This window comes from Argopecten irradians, chromosome 11, assembly GCF_041381155.1.
Source record: "Argopecten irradians isolate NY chromosome 11, Ai_NY, whole genome shotgun sequence".
Lineage (NCBI taxonomy): Eukaryota > Metazoa > Mollusca > Bivalvia > Pectinida > Pectinidae > Argopecten > Argopecten irradians.
The window spans coordinates 25,384,980-25,406,036 of record NC_091144.1 but is presented as its reverse complement, the minus strand read 5'-3'; the positions used below and the strand labels follow the sequence as shown (position 1 = coordinate 25,406,036).

The following is a 21,057-nucleotide window of genomic DNA, read 5'->3' as shown; positions in this document are numbered from 1 at the left end:
TGCGGTTTGATTGACAGTTTGGGATCTATGTGCTGTTTCATTGACAGTTTGGGATCTGTCATTTCATAGCTTCTTTAATTAAGACATGTGATTTACATGTGGCATCAATAATTAAATAAGGACATGAGTTAAATGAGTTAAACATGTTTTCCTTACCTGTGTCACTGTATTAGAATACATATCCTCGTTGTCCACATTGGTAAGTTCATTCTCCCTGTGGTGGAAAACTAGTTTAACCTTTACAACATCCTCATCTTGTTGAGCTGACACAGGTAGAGGAGCATGTGCTTGGATTGCCTCTACAGCTGATCCATTGGGTGTATCAGAGTTTTCTGCTGAGCGAAAACTTGGAGAATGAAAATTGGACAGATTTCCTACATCCTCAGTCAATTTACTTGAATCTCTCTGACTAACTTCATCATCTCTTGGTTGGAGAGCTTCTTGAACAAAACTCCTGGAGCAAAAATCGCTCTCGGAGGCATAAGGATTTATTGAATAACTGGTCTCTGAAATCTTCCTCAAATATGGTTCATCATAACCTGGGTATTGGTGATCCATCAAGATTTGTTCTCTTCTAGAGTCTTGGCCAGTACTCCACATGCTCTGCGTGACTTGGCAATCGGGAACGCAGTTCATATCATCCAATACGTCTCCTTCACAATAGTATCCATTAAGAAGCCATTCCTCTTCTACTTGATGCATAAGAAATTCTTCTTCATCTTCTCCTTTGTCCTCTTTATCCTCCTCTTCATCTTTCCCAGCCTTTGCATATTTAAGATTTTTCCGAATGTGAGCCTCATTAAGGCATTGTAGTCCCAAGCCTCCTTCAACCTTATACATAACCCAGCCATCTTCACGAGTAAATACCTGCTTCTCTCCTGACGATTTCTCCACTGTAATACACTCAAATGCATTATCTGAAGGAATATCCACAAGTGGAGGAAAAGGTGCCTCGCCATACAAATATCTAGAATTTCTTGAACCTTCAAATCCTGCATCTCCTGTATCAAAATCTTCATAACCTGAATCTGTACATGCATTCTTGTTATCCACTGGAACATTTTGCGGAGTGTTTGTTTCAGAGACGGTTAAGCTATCCACATAGCCATAGATGTCAAAGTCTTCAAGTGCATTCTGATAGAACTCCATACAAATACATTCATTACATTCTTCCTGTTCCGCATTCATGGCCTGTACAACATTCCCACATCTACTACAGATATTCCCATAATCTTCTCCATCAAAGTTCAAGTCCTCTGTCTGATATGTAATGGAAGTATTTGTTTGAATGTATTTGTCATGTTCTTTACGCAGCTTAAACATGGGTATAAAACTTTCCTCACTCGAGTCTGATCTAGCATCTTGAAACTTTTGATAGGGTGTTTTCGATGTTTTCGGATAGCCTCCAAAAAGATCTCGCAAATGAAAGTCCGATGAAGTATCAGTCTCACTGTTCTTTCCAACGGGTGTTTGGATTGGCTGGAAATGTGTTTTTGGCGAGAAAAATAAATGTTCTTTTGGACTAGTTGAATCAGTAGACTTCTTGGGTGTGTGAGGCAAACATTCGTTCAGGAACTTTGGTTCATTTTGTTTACTCTCCAGATGGTATTGTTGTAGATTTGGTTCACTTACAGCATGCTGTATTCTTTTTGGTATGACATCTTGAAAGGCTGAATGCTCAGAAGGTACAAGTTCAAAGCTTTTCGAAAGCTGAGAATTGCAATTCATCCCCAATGAATCTGTCTTTGCCATCAGTGATGAAAGCTCATTTAAGGAATAACTCCTGTCAAAATCCTTTCTACAATCCTGTGTACACAAGCCATGCTCAACATTTTCTTCATCACTATCAGCATTCATGAAAGCACTTTCCTCTTCTTCCGATACTAAGGAGAAAGTTATTTGGGGGATGAGAGTGTTAAGAGATGCATCTTCATCCGATTGGTTGTTTCCAATGGTTACACTTTGCATAAGATTTGATTCAGCTGGTGTCTCCTGTAAATGATCTAAGTACTGAAATGGTTTCCATGGGTATGCAAATCCGGGAATTTTCTTCCCTTGGTAGTTAACATCCCAGAGCTGTGATGCCTTTCCACCAAAACCTAGTTGAGAACCACTACTCATGTGCCAACCAAAAGCAGAACCATCGCTGATGTCGGCTTCTTTACCAGGTATAAAATTGCTGGACCCGTTACTAGTTTCACATGTTTCATTGCTATTAACAGGTATGGAGATATCTTGATCATTTGTACTGGAAGCGGGAGACAGTAAGTCAGTTGAATGAAAGGAAGCATAGTGTGATGAGAATGGATGGGTGAATAAATCATAGCCTGGTACTGCTGATGTCTCTACTGACGTCACTTCTGAGTCAACAGCTGGCCACTCGGTGTTGGAGCTGTGCTCAGTCATGGTTGTCACTGAAGTCGATGAGTTGGACGAGGTAGAGGAATCTCTGCTGGGCTTTAGCACAAAATCAAACAAAGAAGATAAGGAGTCAGTTAAAGGCAAGTTGTCTTCCCTGTAAAACTCATACTTGTTCTTGGATACATTTTGATTTTCTTCCGAGACAATTTGGCCAACATTTTGGTTTTGTCCAGTCTCGTGGCCATTTATGTTTTGATCCAATGATGTGTAATCTGAACTATTTTCATGTGTCACCTGTACAGTTCCATCTTCATGTGGAATAACAACTTCTCTAAAATCGTTTTCTGTAGCAGTCCATGGGGATGATGATAGGAAATATGAGGAATGATTTGGGTTTGGGAGGGCATCTGGAACAAATTCTTCAATTGGCATGACAAGAATGTCCTTCTCTGGTAAATCATCTTCCAACAAATTTTCAAAGTATTCTTTCTCCATCATCAAGGACTTCAGACCAAAACTGTCATCATTATCTTGACTTACATCATGATGGCTCGCAGATTCATTCAGATTGAGCTCCTGCAGACCAAACATATCTCTGTCTATGTACTCTCGTTCTCCGTCATTGATTTCTTCTAGGCTAAGTAACTGCATGCCAAGAGTTTCATCAGTGTCATTCGTGACAGTTGCTTGTGAATCAGTCTTGATTTCTGTAACCTTCATACTTTCTTCATCAACATGTTGTGCAGAATCATCACATCTCTTGTATGGACTAGGTGAAGTGTTGAGACTGTCTAGCTCATCTGTTTGATTGAAGCATTCAAACGACGGATAACTGTGTCGCTTGTACAATCGTTGATGAAATGGAGTGGATGCTTCCTCAACTTCAAACAAATCATTGAATGGCTGAGTGTACCAGAAATCTTTTTCCTGTAGCTCTGGACTGAATCGATCTTCAGACAGTGAAGCTGGTGCTGTTCTGTAATAGGTCCTATTTGCCTTTTCAAAGAAATTCTGAGTATCATATTTTGCATGTGGAAGAAGAATTTCTTTCAAAAGACTTTCGACTTGGCTGCACAGCTCCCTCTCTTTGTCCTTATGATAATCTACAGCTGAATCTGAAATGTAATTCCAATCTTGAGGCCAACTCGCAAAGCGACAAAATTTTCCTGTGCCATCATTATTTTTTCCTGCTGTACTTTTGCTTTGATTACGACTTGATTTCTTTTTCCTGTTACTTTTACTGGACTTGTTTTCACTTCTTGTCTGAGTTCCTTTGTCTTTACCAGCTCTGTGTTTAATATCTTTCTCTGACTCATTTCCTGAGTCAAAATTACTGACGATACCTTCACTGCTTGACTTTGTAATTGGATTTTTCTTCCAAACATCCACACTATCTTGATTGTAGGGTGATGAAAAGTCACTACATTCTGACTTTTCCTGTCCATGTAAAGCTGGAAAAGCTGCATAGTACCTGTGAACAGAGATTGAGTATATTGTAGTGTTGTTTGAAGATCTTTTTTCTTCTTTATAATGTTTAATTTTGTATATCATACATAATTGATTATGTTTTTTTTTATCTGCGGTGGGGACAAAAAAACAGATCAACAAAAAAGAATTTTTGTCGGTTAAGTAGTCTTGACTTGATTGTACAGCATAAAAAAATTCTAAATTTAATTAATTTATATTGTTCATGTTGGGCTTTTTATAGGTGTTATTCTTAAGAATGTCTGTCTGAACAATTTACAAAATGGTGATTTCTTTATGCCAAAAGGTGTAAATATCACACACAAACGTCTTTAAAATCTGAAATGTTTTTCCCCCTTCTTCTACTCATTTTTTCTGCTTTCCAAATTTCCAACCTACATGTATGTTTAGAGGGTTTGTTTAAAAGATCCTGTGGGTCAAAAATTTGGATTGTAGACTTTTGAAAATTCACGATGAAGGCCATTATTGCATATTAAACTATAACTAAAATACTTCATAATAATTCTTTTACAAGTGAGTATGTCAATCTTGCTATAAACTGTCACATCTTTGTTTTCTTCCTCAAAACAATTTGCATAGTAGAGTGAGCAGAAAGAGTTTCTAGAAAGAATATGATGTGGATATATACATATTTTTTTTAAGTGGATTCCCAAAATTTGTATACAAAATTCTTTTCATAACCTGATGAAATTAATAAAAAAAATAGTGACATCAATGGGTATAACTAATTTTATAATCTATGTGATAAAATAGTTTTTTTTTTTTTTTTTTTTTTTAAACGTACCATTCTAGGGATTTTTCGAGGGATTTCCCCCCCCCCTGAATCAATACATTAAAGTCAACGCCAGGTTTATGTGCCTTTCTCATATTTTTTTGTCATAGTGGTATGCATAAAAAGTATTGGCCAATCAGAAAGCCTGATTTAGTATGAAAATATATAACAAGAGGCCCAGAGGGCCTGTATCGCTCACCTGGTTTGTAATGCCAAGTAATATTCTGAATACAGGTTCATTGTTTCTTTTCTGAAGGAATTATAATATTAACCTCTAAATCCCCTATTGGGCCCCACCCCTCCTGCCCCCAGGGGGTCAGAGCCAAAATTTACACAAGTTCTGTTTCCCCTTCCCCCAAGGATGTTCATGGCTAAATTTGGTCACAATCCAAGCAAAACTCTAGGACAAGTAGCGATTTAAAGGATTTACCTCTAATTCCCCTATTGGGCCCCACCCGTCCTGCCCTGGGGGGGCCAGAGCCAAAATTTACACAAGTTCTGTTCCCCTTCCCCCAAGGATGTTTGTGGCCAAATTTGGTTACATTCCATGCAGAACTCTATGACTAGTAGCGATCTATAGGATTTACCTCTATTTCCCCTATTTGGCCCCACCCGTCCTGCCCTCCGGAGGCCAGAGCCAAAATTTACACAAGTTCTGTTTCCCCTTCCCCCAAGGATGTTTATGGCTAAATTTGGTCACAATCCAAGCAAAACTCTATGACTAGTAGCGATTTAAAGGATTTGCCTCTATTTCCTCTATTGGGCCCAACCCCTCCAGCCCCCGGGGGGCCAGAGCCAAAATTTATATAAGTTCTGTTCCTCTTCCCCAAAGGATGTTTGTGGCCAAATTTGGTTACAATCCATGTAGAACTCTATGACTAGTAGCGATTTAAAGGATTTAACTCTATTTCCCCTATTGGGCTCCGCCCCTCCAGCCCTCGGGGGTCCAGAGCCAAAATTCATACAAGTTCTGTTCCCCTTCCCCCAAGGATGTTTGTGGCCAAATTTGGTTACATTCCATGCAGAACTCTATGACTAGTAGCGATCTATAGGATATACCTCTATTTCCCCTATTTGGCCCCACCTGTCCTGCCCTCCGGAGGCCAGAGCCAAAATTTACACAAGTTCTGTTTCCCCTTCCCCTAAGGATGTTTATGGCTAAATTTGGTCACAATCCAAGCAAAACTCTATGACTAGTAGCGATTTAAAGGATTTGCCTCTATTTCCTCTATTGGGCCCAACCCCTCCAGCCCCCGGGGGGCCAGAGCCAAAATTTATATAAGTTCTGTTCCTCTTCCCCAAAGGATGTTTGTGGCCAAATTTGGTTACAATCCATGTAGAACTCTATGACTAGTAGCGATTTAAAGGATTTACCTCTATTTCCCCTATTGGGCTCCGCCCCTCCTGCCTCGGGGGTCCAGAGCCAAAATTCATACAAGTTCTGTTCCCCTTCCCCCAAGGATTTTCGTGGCCAAATTTGGTTACATTCCATTCAGAACTCTATGACTAGTAGCGATTTAAAGGATTTAACTCTATTTCCCCTATTGGGCCCCGCCCTTCCTGCCCCTGGGGGACCAGAGCCAAAATTTATACAAGTTCTGTTCCCCTTCCCCAAAGAATGTTTGTGGCCAAATTTAGTTACATTCCATTCAGGACTCTATGACTAGTAGCGATTTAAAGGATTTACCTCTATTTCCCCTATTGGGCCCCGCCCCTCCTGCCCCCAGGGGACCAAAGCCAAAATTCATACAAGTTCTGTTCCCCTTCCCCCAAGGATTTTTGTGGCCAAATTTGGTTACATTCCATGCAGAACTCTAGGACAAGTAGCGATTTATAGGATTTACCTCTAATTCCCCTATTGGGCCCCACCGCTCCTGCCCCGGGGAGTCAGAGCCAAAATTTATACAAGTTCCGTTTCCCCTCCCCTAAGGATGTTTGTGGCCAAATTTGGTTACAATCCATGCAGAACTCTAGGACAAGTAGCGATTTATAGGATTTACCTCTAATTCCCCTATTGGGCCCCGCCCCTCCTGCCCCCGGGGAGTCAGAGCCAAAATTTATACAAGTTCTGTTTCCCCTCCCCTAAGGATGTTTGTGGCCAAATTTGGTTACAATCCATGCAGAACTCTAGGACAAGTAGCGATTTATAGGATTTACCTCTATTTCCCCTATTGGGCCCCGCCCCTCCTGCCCCCGGGGGGTCAGAGCCAAAATTTATACAAGTTCTGTTCCCCCTCCCCCAAGGATGTTTGTGGCCAAATTTGGTTACAATCCATGCAGAACTCTATGACTAGTAGCGATTTAAAGGAAATGTTGACAGACAGACAGACGAACGGACGGACGGACGACGGACGCCGCGCCATGACATAAGCTCACCGGCCCTTCGGGCCAGGTGAGCTAAAAATTAATTATAGATGTATGCAAATAACAACTGAGGTCAATAAGAACCTTTCAGCTGGATCTACAGATAATTCCGGAGAACTGTAGGGGGTGTCAGCTTCTTCAGTACTTGTAGAACTATCCGAAAGTTGCAAAACTTCAGGGTCTTCTAAATCTGAAAATCCAATGAAACATATTGAAAAATCACCTAAAATAAGATAAAGCAATCAAATAAAGAAGCGGACTTCAGATAGGTCTAAATACTTGTATTATATGACTTTTAAGATTAAACAAGGGCCCAATAATGAGTCTGCACATTTACCTGCAACCTGGTGATCCAACTGGTATTACATTAAGTCCAAAATAGATCTCAAAGTCCCTTAATTAACAAGCAAATTTGTGGAATTTCCATCCCACGCTTTCAGGGCATATTGTAGGTAAACATTATTGAGGTTAGGTTTAACCTTGGTTGAAACGTGAAAAAATAAACTACAGTCTTATTTGGAAGTAAGATGTTTTATTAGTTTTTTTATGATAAAACATACATTATGGCCAGGCACTTAAGGCATTCAACCTTTGTACCAAATTTGAAGAAAATCGGTTAATATTTATTACAGTTATTGTACTGAAGTGGCAGAAACTGATTTTTTTTTTTAAATTTAAGCAAAGGGCCATAACTCCACTAAATAAGGTCTGTTGAAAGTCGCGATCAAACTTTGCCAAGTCCTTAAGGCATTTAACCTTGTTACTAAGTTTGAAGAAAATTTGTTTATATTTGTTACACTTATTGCACGGAAATGGCAGAAAATAATGTTTTTAGCAATTCAAAGGGCCATAACTCCGCTAGATAAGGTCCATTGACAGTCGCGATCGAACTTGGCCGAGAAAATTGGTTTATAATTGTTACAGTTACTGCACAGAAACGAAGTGTTCCAGACAGCCGGCCAAACCCAAATTATTAACAAGTATTAGTAAGGTTCTAAATAAAATCTACCCTTTTAAATCTCTGTGATATTTAATGAAAGTCAAAACTTCATCCAGTGTTTTTCCTGGGTATTTTGGGAAATTGCCACCTGGTGAAAATTGGGAATTTTTGTGTGATAAAAGTAGGAAATTGGGAATATTTTTAACCATGTTTATGGAAAATTATTGGAAAAGGTAGAAATTATCCTTCTCTAAAAATCAAGTATAAGAATGTATACTAAAATACAATGTTCAGACTTAGGATTTCCAGATTTTTTTGGTTTCGTCACACAAAATACGCTTCAACTCACTGATTTGGGAAATTTAGACATAGATTTGGGAAAAAATTACAAGAAATACAATTGGGAATGGGGCCGAATTCCGGCCCCAAATATATAGGCAGGAAAAACACTGTCTTCACAACATATTACATGCCCAATATCTCCAAAATCGAGTAATCCAGAAGCCTGAGGCTGATATTACACCTTAAGCATGCTGGGATGTAGGGTGGGGACGATACAGCAATGCATCGGTGAATCACGGTACACTTCAACACGATACAAGTATCGGTCCACCGAATCAAATTACGATATGGTATCAATCCGCTATATTGTTATGAAAAACAAAGAGCAATCCTATATTGTCACTTCAAAATCCATTAAACTTGTCTTTTTTAAAGAGAATAACTGTAAACATACATTGAAAGATCGAAATTCTGAAAGTGAAAGTAGTTGTGAGCCTCATTTCCGGGAATACGAGCACTGTACATGTGTTAGTTAGCGTTTGATTGGTCGTTTCGCAATGAATGTAAACATGGTTAGCCGATTAAATATGAGATTACATAATCAGTTCGAAATGTGTTTAAAGCATGGGTGACACGGACGAGTGGGAAGATTTGATTTCGCCACAAGCACTGCCGGTGACAAACAGTAACCACTACCAGGAGTGCTCTATGTCCTGACACTGTGGACAGACTTATTTTTCTAAAGAAGAATTTCTAATCTGTGACAACATAGAATTCACTCTGTTAAAATTATTTGATGTTTATTTACTTTTTTTTTTTTTAAATCATATCCTTTGAAGTAGTTCTTTGCTTTGACAATACCATCTAAATAAATAAAGTATCGTAATATCACTGTATCTTCCCAGCCCTCCTAGGATGAAGTCTTGTTGATATATATGATATTGTAATTATATAAGTATAATGAGTAAATCACAATAAATCACTAAAATCAGGCTTAAAATATAGTTTACTTTTTTTTACACAAAACTATGTTTACACTTTTCTGAATATAATGCCCATACATAATGCTGACAACCACATTTTATTTTATATTCTGTGTGCGTGATAATTTATCCTGATGTTTAATATTTCTTACTTGATGGTTTAGAAACTTCCTTCAGCTTTGCACACAGCTCTTCCACTAAAATCTTAATACCAGTGCGTGAATCCTGAAAACAAAGAACAATAATGAATATTAAGAACATAATTTAATTAAATATGATAGATTAATTAATATTCTATATTATCATATATCAATAAATTTATATATAATATCTAATACAGTTTATGTCAAATAGACAAACTAGGCTAAGATGTACAGGTATATTATATATTAAAAATTAAATTTTAATTTACTTTTAAAGTGAATAGTCGGGCAAAGGAAACCAGTCTAAATGCGTTCTTTGGCCTTCCAAAAGTCATTGTATACCATAATGATGGTCAAGTTCTGCTTACGGTGTCCAGTTTTGACCATTGAAATTTTGGGGAAGCCCCGTGTAAATTTAGCACAGTTCTAAATATAAATTCGCCAAACTCTTTGAAAACGAGGCTGCGTGGAAATGTCAACATGGACATGCGTTTCTCAGTCGTGTCGGTTTCGTTTCGTGTGATAAACCACTAATGCGGTATGCAAATTGTTGTTTTGAGATGATACATTTGATGCAAATGAAGTATTCTTACATTAATGACAATGCTTTGTAATCATTTTTCGATAAAAGCATCTTGTACATGGAAATCGACACAAATATTCGGCCGATGCAGAGATGGGGCCCGGCAAGGGGCAATTATTGCAGCATCGCATTCGTCGTATTTTACATGAACCGAATCATGAAGGTTAAATACAAATAATCGTAACATAATTTCCCATTTAAAACCACACGAAAACGTTCCATAGAACGTCCATGCATGTAGCTGTCAAAGATGTGAAAATAAATTAGCTCATACATAGATATTTTACAAGTACAATATACATGTATGTGTTCAATTATTCGTGTAGTTTTTTGCAGAGATTTAATTAAATTATCTATGTCTCTGGTTGTTTTTTTTTTTTTTTTTTTTTTTTTTTTTTGTAAACAATATTTGAGTTCTGGAGAGAGATGACATGAATGTCCAGCTGGAAGGAAAGAAACTTTTATGATGTATATGTATCGTACAATGTATATATGTAAACGTACATTCCATGTAGCTGCTATAGAATTACAACTAGGAAATTCTCTCAAACATTGATAATATTTAATTCTTCACATTCATGTAGGCCTATGCTGTGAGAATTAACACATCATATATATTTCCAGAAAACATATAGGCCTACATGTATGTTACTTTCCTTTTCTGTTGTTTCCTGTTCTTTTTTGTGCTCTGGAGAAAAAGATGATTGAGTTGAAGAAAAGTAATTAATTAAGAGAAATGTGTACCACAGTACTTTGTCTGTAGCCGAGGGGTTCTATACTGTTTTAATAGTCCAGTAATTAATAATTAAATTGAAAATTTCAAAATTAAGATGAAATTGTAAATTCCATTTTTGAATGAAGTGGTTCCCCTCCTTTGAGAGTACACAGTGTGTATACCCTTTTTGGTTTTTAGGAATAATACCTGAATAGGAACCTGAAATAACATGACAATCAATCAGGTATGTGTGTGTTGGGGGGTGGGGGTGGGGGGGGGGGGGGCTAAAAGACAGAAGAATCATGAGGATGGGAAGTTGTAACTTGAGTGGGGGGTTGAAATATAGAAGAAATAGCTACAGATAACTGGAAGTGGAAGGGTGCTTTATCATTGATCTGGTCATTGCATATTTGGGGTTTACACGGCTTTTTTTGGTTATTTAGTCTCATTGATTTTGGAGCAACTTTGAATCCATATGGTACTGTAGATCTTTCTTTTTTCCATGTGTAGCTATTTCTTCTGTATTTCACCCTCCGCCCAAGTCACAACTTCCCAATAGGTACCACTTTTTTGTTTAGAACTCAAATCAAAGACAGATGTACATAGTACTACATACTACATTTTAGTCTATGTGTTTGTAATCACTGTTACTACAGTATTAATACATAAATGGTCTATGTACAAGTTACACATAGACAATAAATGTGAAATTTGGTTCAGACAAAAAGATTTTTAACATTTCAGATAACTTGCTAGTTTTATGGTTTTATTTATATGTTGAGTCTACTCTCTTGTAAAGTAGAATTTAGAAATCCTAAGACAATGGTATCTATATTGCTATATGTAAAAAAAATCCTTATATTTTAAAAGTAATTGAAAAGCTATCTCACAAGCCCTGACAAACAAATGGGCCGGCATATGGATGCAAGAATTATAATCACTGGATCTAGAGGACTAATATAAACAAATATTTCTACAAAGTTAAACAATGAAAAAGTATTGCATCATAATTTTATTTATTGATTACAGTTGAAAGGAACATTTAATAATTGAATACTGTTTAAATGTTCTTTTCATGATCTTCTAGGTCCATATTGGAAAAGTTTACTTTCAGTCTTCATATGATGCTAATTGTATGTATATGTATACATACACTTGTATACAGGTCCAAGGGATGAACTTTCTATATTCATGTCACTATGCATGCATGGTGCCTGAAAAAAAAAGAACCAACAATTTTTTATATCTGTTGAATATGACAAAAATTGAAATGATCAATTTCAAATATATATAAATGAATAAATGTAGGTTCATTCTACAGGGTTTTTTTATTTTAGAGAAAACATTTTATAAGTTGTGAATGTGTCACTGATGCATTTGATAGAATCAAATATTGTTTCAAAAAAGATACAAAATTCATTATCTATAGTTCCAACAAAAATTCAGAATAATTATAAATGATACATGGCTGCAGTACATTTCAACTCTGTAAAGTTTGTCATATACACATGAACCAGGTACAGTTGTAATAAATATACAAACACTATTTATTATTATGACCAGAAATAATACTGTATGTGTCCTCCAAATATATCTAAAGAACAAGCTAAAACCTACATGTACATATGTATATGTGTATATCAGAACATATACAATACAATTTTACCAATTAACCTACAATGTAAATCCTATATACAATGTATGTGTATAACACTACCAGAACATGTACAGAACAAAAATTTACAAATTAAAAATCTATAAATATATACATCAGAACTGTATGAATTGACCGGTAGCATAATATTATAGATTAATTGAAACAAATCTTAGCTTGATAATGCACTAGCGGTTACATTCTAACTGTACATGCATTACAACGGTACATTTTATAAATTATACAGGGCATTCATTACCCCTAAAGAGGCCCCCACGAAAGAACCGCTATTTACCCCAGGGTTACGTTTTACGCGATTGGGGAACAGGTATGAAACATGTGACCATATGTGACCACTCATTTATGAAAAAAATACTGCTAGGGACTATTTACATAATGATCAAAATACGAAGACTCACTCACTATCAGCTGAGCAGGGAGTACCGGGTAGTAGGCCTAGGTACGTACATGTACAGTAGCGGTCCGGAGCCGCGTGCTCGTTTGAACTGTTCTCTTCACTATAACAAGTTGTATTAACACTCTCCATGCGTCGTAATGTTTCCCGAGTCATTTGTTGGGATTGTCGCTGCTCCATTGCCTTGCCTTTCGCATTTTAGGTGAGTCAGTTGGTTGTTTTGGCGGAAACCTTTTGGTTCAAAACTACGGTAGCCATGTTTTGTTTACTACGGAGAGTGGTGGATGTTGCGCATGCGTTAAGGTTGAACTGCACTCTTAGCCGGTCGGGAGGACTTTTAGGATTCCCATAGATATTATTATTTTCTTCGCATGTACAGCGATTTTGACGGAAAGTTTTATTTTTCTAATTCATAAGAAATTATACCGGATATATTAATACCATTTTTACCGATTTTACAGTCACTTGCCCGACTATTCGCTTTAATGTGTGATTAGAAATAGATGAAGATATTGAGAATTGCTGTACAATTGTATTACTCCTTAAAATTAATTAAATTATATACAAACTTATAATAATAATATATATAAGGATATACCTCTTCTGATACAGCTGCCTGTAGACATTCAATAGCAGCACTTTTTTTCCTGTCTTCTGTTTTTTCCAAATTTACTGGATTGGATTTTTCTGGTTTCTTAACCTTGCCTTTCTTGTTAAGCTTGGGCTTGTATTTGTTGAAATCAAAGTAGTCAGGACAGTCCATCTCTTCTTCATCATCTTGCTGCAGTAGCTGGATTATATGACGTGAGTAGATCATGGAATCTATGCCGCGACTCTCCAGCTCATTTCCTAACCATGTCTGGACTGACGGTAGATGCAAGGTCTCCATGTGTACCTGCTTCTCCAGGTACCTCATGGGAGCAAAGCAAGTTTGTTCTTGGCCTTCAGTTAATATCTGACCTTAAGGTCTACAAACAAACGATGGAATTCATTGGATTAATGAAATCACCACCACCATAGTAAATGTTGCACTGACATCTCTGATGCCTTCTGGAGTTCCTACCAGCTCCCAGAAATGATAAATGAAACATGGTGAAATGTTATCGTAGCTGCCGTTGACGTGATACTGATGTCCTGTCTTATTCCAATTCTTCAACCGTACCCAGGTGGAGTACAGTCCATGAATGGATGACTGCAAAGGAACATCTTGGTTCGTTAAGGAAAAGGGCCATACCTAAAACACAAAGTTAAAAAAATTTGCATTACAACATTGTCAAATTATATCATACATATTACATTAAAATTCAGTGATTTATATGGGACTCATGATTTTTCTGTGGGACTTGTCTCACCAAATTTTTTACATATACTTAATCTTATTACTAATTTGATATATTTTTTGGACTGGGACTCAACAAAAGGTACCGTTTGGGCCCTTTATGGCCCAAAAATCATTCAATCATATTTTTTTGAAATTAAGTGTAAGGAAATTCATTATACTTGAAAAATAAGAAAGTGCTGTGAGTATGTGCATGTAAGTGCAATGACCAGGAAAAATCTAAGCAAGTAAGAGAGTGTTTTGTGTATGTATATTGATAATCTACAGCATGAGAAAGTGCTATGCATGAGTAAGGGTATGTATGATTACAAATGTGAGGAAGAGTAAATATATATAAGTATGTATGAATTGATGATCATTGATCAGTTATTTTGTGTACATTACGTATATTGGTGAAAACAAGGGCCCAATGGGCCCGAATCGCTAACCTGCAATTTGGTAATCATGCGTGGTTCATACTTAACAAATAGAGTAAATAAGAATTTATATCATCCCTAAGCCCATTAGAGGCCCCATTACATCTTGGTTATCAAAAAGAGGTCGTTTAAAGATTTTAGCCTATTTGACCCCTATGACCTTGAATGAAGGTCAAGGTCCTTCATTTCAACAAACTTGGTAGCCCTTGATCCCAGCATGCCACAGGGCCCATATCAGGTCCCTGTGCCTTTTGGTTATCAAGAAGTTATATAAAAATTTAAGTCTATTGGACCCCTGTGACATTGAATCAAGGTCAAGGTCATTCATTTGAACAAAAATGGTAGCCCTTTATCCCAGCATGTCACATGCCAAATATCAAGTCTCTAGGTCTCTTGGTTATTAAGAAGAAGTCGTTTAAAGATTTTCACCTATTTGACCCCTGCGACCTTGAATGAAGGTCAAGATCATTCATTTGAACAAACTTGGTAGCCCTCTATCCCAGTATGTCACAGGCCTAATATAAGGTCCCTAGGCCTCTTGGTTATTAAGAAGAAGTCATCTAAATATTTTAGCCTATTTGACCCCTGAGACCTTGATTGAAAGTCAAGGTCATTTATTTGAACAAACTTTGTAGCGCTTCATCCCAACATGTCCCATGCCCAATATCAGGTCTCTAGACTGTTTGGGTATAAAGAAGAAGCTGTTTAAAGATTTTAGCCTATTTGACCCCTGTGACCTTGAATGGAAGTCAAGGTCATACATTTGAACAAACTTGGTAGCCCTTCATCCCAGCATGCAACAGGCCCAATATCAGGTCCCTAGGCTGTTTGGTTATTAAGGAGAAGTCATTTAAAAGATTTTAGCATATTTGACCCCTGTGACCTTGAATGAAAATCAAGGTCATTCATTTGAACAAACTTGGCAGCCCTTCATCCCAGCATGCAACAGGCCCAATATCAGGTCCCTAAGCCTCTTGGTTATTTAAAAGAAGTCATTTAAAGATTTTAGCCTTATTGATCCCTGTGACCTTGAATGAAGGTCAAGGTCATTCATTTGAACAAACTTGGTAGCCCTTGATCCCAGCATGCCACAGGCCCAATATCAGGTCCCTAGGCCTCTTGGTTATTAAAAAGAAGTCGTTTAAAGATTTTAGCCTTATTGATCCCTGTGACCTTGAATGAAGGTCAAGGTCATTCATTTGAACAAACTTGGTAGCGCTTCATCCCAGCATGCCACAGGCCCAATATTAGGTCCCTAGGCTGTTTGGTAATTAAGAAGAAGTCGTTTAAAGATTTTAGCCTTTTTGACCCTTGTGACCTTGAATGAAGGTCAAGGTCATTCATTTGAACAAATTTAGTAGCCCTCTATCCCAGTATGTCACAGGCCTAATATCAGGTTCTTAGGCCTCTTGGTTATGAAGCAGAAGTCTTAACAAAATATTTTAGCCTTTTTGAACAAACTTGATAGCCCTATATCCAAGCATGTCACAGGCCCCTTTTCAGGTCTCTAGGTCTCTTGGTAATATAGAAGAAGTCTGTTGTAGATTTTCACCTATTTGACCCCTGTGACCTTGAATGAAAGTCAAGGTCATTCATTTGAACAAACTTGGTAGCCCTTCATCCCAGCATGCTTCAACTCAAATTTCAGGACTCCAGGTCTCCAAGTTTTGGAGAAGAAGTTGTTTAAATGGAAAAGTTGACGCCGGACGAACGCCCTTTGGGCAGGTGAGCTAAAAACTGAATAAATGTAAATTATAAAAACAAGAGGCCCAAGGGCTTTAACGGTCATCTGACTACCATAGCAATAATCAAATAGGAAATAAATAAGATATAGTGTCATGGTAGCCACCTTCGATTTTGGATCAACCAGAGATGTAAGAACACTTTGTCAGGACCATGTCAGGATCATTTCATGCAAGTTTCAGCCAAATCGCAACGGTAGAACTTGAGAAGAAGTTCAAAATGTGTTTTCAACATGACAGCTGTGGCGGCCATCTTGGATTTCGGATTGACCCGAAAAAATAACAACGCTTTGTCGGGACGATGTCAGGATCATTTCATGCAAGTTCCAGCCAAATCGCACAGGTAGAACTTGAGAAGAAGTTCAAAATGTGTTTTCAAGATGGCGGCTGTGGCGGCCATCTTTGATTACAGTGACAGACGAAAACATGACGACTATAGGTCATCCTGACCCTTCGGGTCAGATGACCTAAAAATACTTAAAGTATTGCAACTTCATAAAAAGTAGTAAAATTAAAAAGTTAAAAAAAAACCTCAGACAGACGGAGAAAAATATGTATAACACTTAAATAGTTTTCACTATGACAAAAAGAGCGAAAGTTATAGACCATACAACTTTTAAGTTATATTTACTGAACCGACTACACTAAATCCATTTGTTTTCTGTCGATTTATATACATATAGGGTAAAGTGATCGTAAGTCGGACACCCTTTGTGTTCAGAACAGCAGTACGTCGAGATATGAAGACCACTATTAATCTAATGGGTACCGTCCGAGAGAGCACACTTTCTGCATCATATTTCCATTTCGATACTCTCGTTTTTTACCTTACAATACAATACAGAGCAAATAAAGTACCTAACCTGCAATTCGATCGAGAGTCGGACGCATTTGACTATGAGTCGGACAGTCCAGATTGCTTTGATATTACGTCGGACAATCGGATTAAGTTAACATTTTATACAATTCTGAATCAAAAATATTAGTCATTTATCATTAAATAAGAAATTTGTTGTTCATATTACTTTCGGTAATTGACATATCGCCAGTTGTCAAGCAAACTGCACATGACTAAAAATGCATTTTGTATTGTGTATGCTACAACATTACATTTGCTCCGACATTGAATAGATACACGTGCGTTTGCGGGCACGAGATGTGGCTATATACTTCACTTTAAAATGTTTCCACCTTACATACAGTGTATCTCTGGGAAATCAATAAATATAGCTTGTATAACAAATGAGCCTGACGAAATAGTTGTAGATATTTCATGGACTGAAAAACGAAAGAAACTGCGGTCAATTTTAATAAGGGAATGTATATTGATTTTGTTTCATACAATGCTTGAAATTGGGTTGTTATATGTTTTAACATAACATGTTCCTTGAAAGTATATTCAGTTATTTCTAAGATTCCAGGGAAAAATTATCAATGTTAGTAAAAGTTTAGAACATGACGTACTAAACCACGAAAGGGATCTGCAGTTCAAACGCGACTATGTATCGATGTTACGTGGTCAGACGTGGCGAGCACACTGGCCTTATCATTAAACAACTACATGTATTTGCCTAATCTGAGTTTGTGTTTTATCGTGGTTGCATAAGTTGAATAAGGAGAAATACCTGTCGCTCTAAACCCATTCTGAAATACACTGTACATTTTTTGATGCTAGGAGACTTTGTCCTTTGCAAAGCACAAACATTTTCAGGAATTGACGATTGCCAATAGCAACTCCGGTGTTCCTAATAAACACATGCAGAACCTGCTCCAATTACTTTAAAAAGAATTGAAAACTATACAACCAAAAGTGCTGTGTCCAAATTCCAGGATGGCTGGATGGACAACATCCTTTTCCCGCGCTAATCATGAGTCATGGCCATCCCAAATTAAAGTTTCTGTGTCTACATTGTAGCTTGTGTTGCCGATATTTTAGATAAATGATTCAGAGAATGAGTTTTGATATATATACCATTGATATGTCAGAGAAAATTGTCTATTTGATGGACAAGTAAAAATATTCGTGTATTGCGTACTCGATATCACTTCTTTGCTTTACAAAGTACATTATGTAACTGTACAATCAACAGGATGGCACCAATAAAATATGAGAAATCTTGTTGTATATATATATTTAAAATTTATTCATTGGGCTACACACGTTTTTCTACTAAAATGTGCGCTGCCATACATCCTGATTAAAAATTAAAGAAGAATACCAATGGTGACCTGAAAGGAAACTTAAAAGACAGATTAGAAAATAAAAAATAGATAAGAAATATTTATAAAAAAAAATAAGGGATGAAAGTTTCAAACTTATATGATGAAAAAAGGGTAATTACAGCACCTCTTTATGTCTATATATCACATATATTCACTGGTATAATGTTAAAATTCACTGTCCGACTTATGATCGTTTTGGACATTTTTGGTGTCCGACTCAAGATCAAATCACGTTTGCGACTTTGAACCAAATTATCAGATAAAATGCTGTGTCTATCGGCAAATTGAAGATAATTCTGCATTTGTTTTACACAAATCTTACAGCTAAACTTCAGCTTTAAGTTGCATGCCGTAATAATCAAAAGAAATGACTTCTCATATCAGTTTGAAATCACAAAACTTTACCCGCTCTCACAGTGAAATGTACCGCTTTTGCTACTATTCGCGATCGGACTTGGCAAAATATGTAAACGAGAAAGTTATCAACGGGAGACAACTCTAGAAAGTCAATACTTCATTTAGCATGTAGACAGCGTTTTTTTGTAACGTGGTAACCGGAATAAGGGCGATAAGACGTGTTAAAAATGTCCGACTCTAGATCGTGTCCGACTTAAGATCACTCTACCCTATATACATATAGTTGCATTTCCGCCAATAGCTAGAGGAAATAAAGGTTTGATGGTAATGAATGATAAGAAAATATATCCTAACTTGTTAGTAATACAATGAAAAATGTTTATTGTTTAAACAATATATATATAGCCTATATATATTCACAATCACATGAACATGGTTCCGAGAACAGGTGTTTAGAATCTGAACTAAGGTCAAGGTCGAGTCAATGACGCAATATAATCTTCCGGGGTATCATCAGTTGCTTAGAGTGTATAATCAGTATGTTTAACCTTCATTGAGAAATAAACGACACAATTTCTCTTTACCAAGGCAACAAAATAAAAAACTGTTTAATTCAGTCTGATTGGTATTGCTCTTTACTCTATAATCTTATGTACATGTTCCGTTGCCCCGCCAACCTGTCAGAACAGAACGACAATAACACGACAGATCATCGCGCTGTTTCCAACACATACATGGATCGAGTAGAAAGAAGGAACCTCCAAATACTGTCATTACATACTCATTAACATAAAAACTGTTTCTCATGCATATTTTGTCTGTATATTTAGCCTAAATGATGGCGTAAAAACGTTCTAGAAATCTAGTTTGTATGCGACTTTCAGTCGCGACGCGACTTGATGTGGGCCGTTCGTCCTCGATTCGACTCGAGGACTTGGGGCCAGCCTTGTGATTGTCGTTATAGTAATGTTAAACCTAACTTAATTTACAATATAAACAAGGTCTTATTAAAGACTGAAGGATCTCAAAAGACCCATAAAACATTATTTGTGGTATACCGACCCATCATTCAAGCGGTCCCAATTTTTGACTTCCTTACCTGCGAGTCGAGGTTCTACTCGAACATCGTTTTTACAGGGCATTGCCTGTATTCTATTCTTAAATCCTCATGGTTTCAATATATTGGATCACACTTATGATTACCACTTCGAAGACTTGTAATTAATTAAACTACATGACTTCTATGTAGAAACCACGTAGTTTGTAGGTATTTTGCAGCCGAGTCGTCTCAGCTGACCCTTGTCTATCGGATGTAAGTTCACCAAAGAAAATAGTTCCTTGTTTGGTGCATATAGATAATTCATAATATCGTACATCGTGCTAAGCACGTGTGATGTTTTTAATTTTAAAAGTGTAATTAAGATGTTCAAAATGCTGTGATAATGTGTTGGTATGTGAATGTAATAATCGCGCATGAGTTTATGAATTACATAATCATACGCCAAGCAACCGGAACTACATTCAAATCGCTTGCAGACACACAAGATGGCAACCGATTTGGCGCGAAAATCAAACGAGCAAGGTGCCCGATGTTTAATTTTTTTTTCTGATAGGCGACTATAGTTTTTTAGCTCACCTGGCCCGAAGGGCCGGTGAGCTTATGTCATGGCGCGGCGTCCGTCGTCCGTCCGTCCGTCCGTCTGTCCATCAACATTTCCTTTAAAATTACAACCAAATTTGGCTGCAAACATCCTTGGGGGAAGGGGAACATAACTTGTATAAATTTTGGCTCTGACCCCCCGGGGACAGGAGGGGCGGGGCCCAATAGGGGAATTTGAGGTAAATCCTATAAATCGCTACTTGTCCTAGAGTTCTGCATGAATTGTAACCAAATTTGGCCACGAACATCCCGAGTTGGGGGAAGGGGAACAGAACTTGTATATAATTTTTTGCTCTGAGCCCCCGGGGCAGGAGGGGGGGGCTTATAGGGGAAACAGAGGTAAATCCTATAAATCGCTACTTGTCCTAGAGTTCTTCATGGATTGTAACCAAATTTGCAAATTTGGCTACAAGTTACATCATTTGGAGCAGGGGAACAGAACTTGTATAAATTTCGACTCTGACCCCCAGAGGGCATGAGGGGCGGGGCTCAATAGGGTAAATCGAGGCTAATCCTATAAATCGCTACTTGTCCTAGAGTTCTGCATGGATTGTGACTAAATTTGGCCAAAAACATCCTTTGGGGAAGGGGAATAGAACTTGTATAAATTTTTGCTCTGACCC

General features: G+C 37.4%; 1 protein-coding gene across 1 annotated transcript in view; it reads right to left on the bottom strand.

Moving 5' to 3' along the window:
- Positions 1-20,097, bottom strand: part of LOC138335110 (uncharacterized) — a 31,347-nt gene extending 11,250 nt beyond the window's left edge. The window contains exons 1-5 of the mRNA XM_069284036.1: positions 19,874-20,097; positions 13,296-13,931; positions 9,340-9,412; positions 7,067-7,172; positions 157-3,832 (exon numbers count right to left, since the gene is read on the bottom strand). Of these exons, the coding sequence (XP_069140137.1) occupies positions 157-3,832; positions 7,067-7,172; positions 9,340-9,412; positions 13,296-13,613 (4,173 nt within the window). The 5' untranslated portion in view covers positions 13,614-13,931; positions 19,874-20,097. The remainder of the gene's footprint in view (positions 1-156; positions 3,833-7,066; positions 7,173-9,339; positions 9,413-13,295; positions 13,932-19,873) is intronic.
- Between the last annotated feature and the right edge of the window lie 960 nt (positions 20,098-21,057).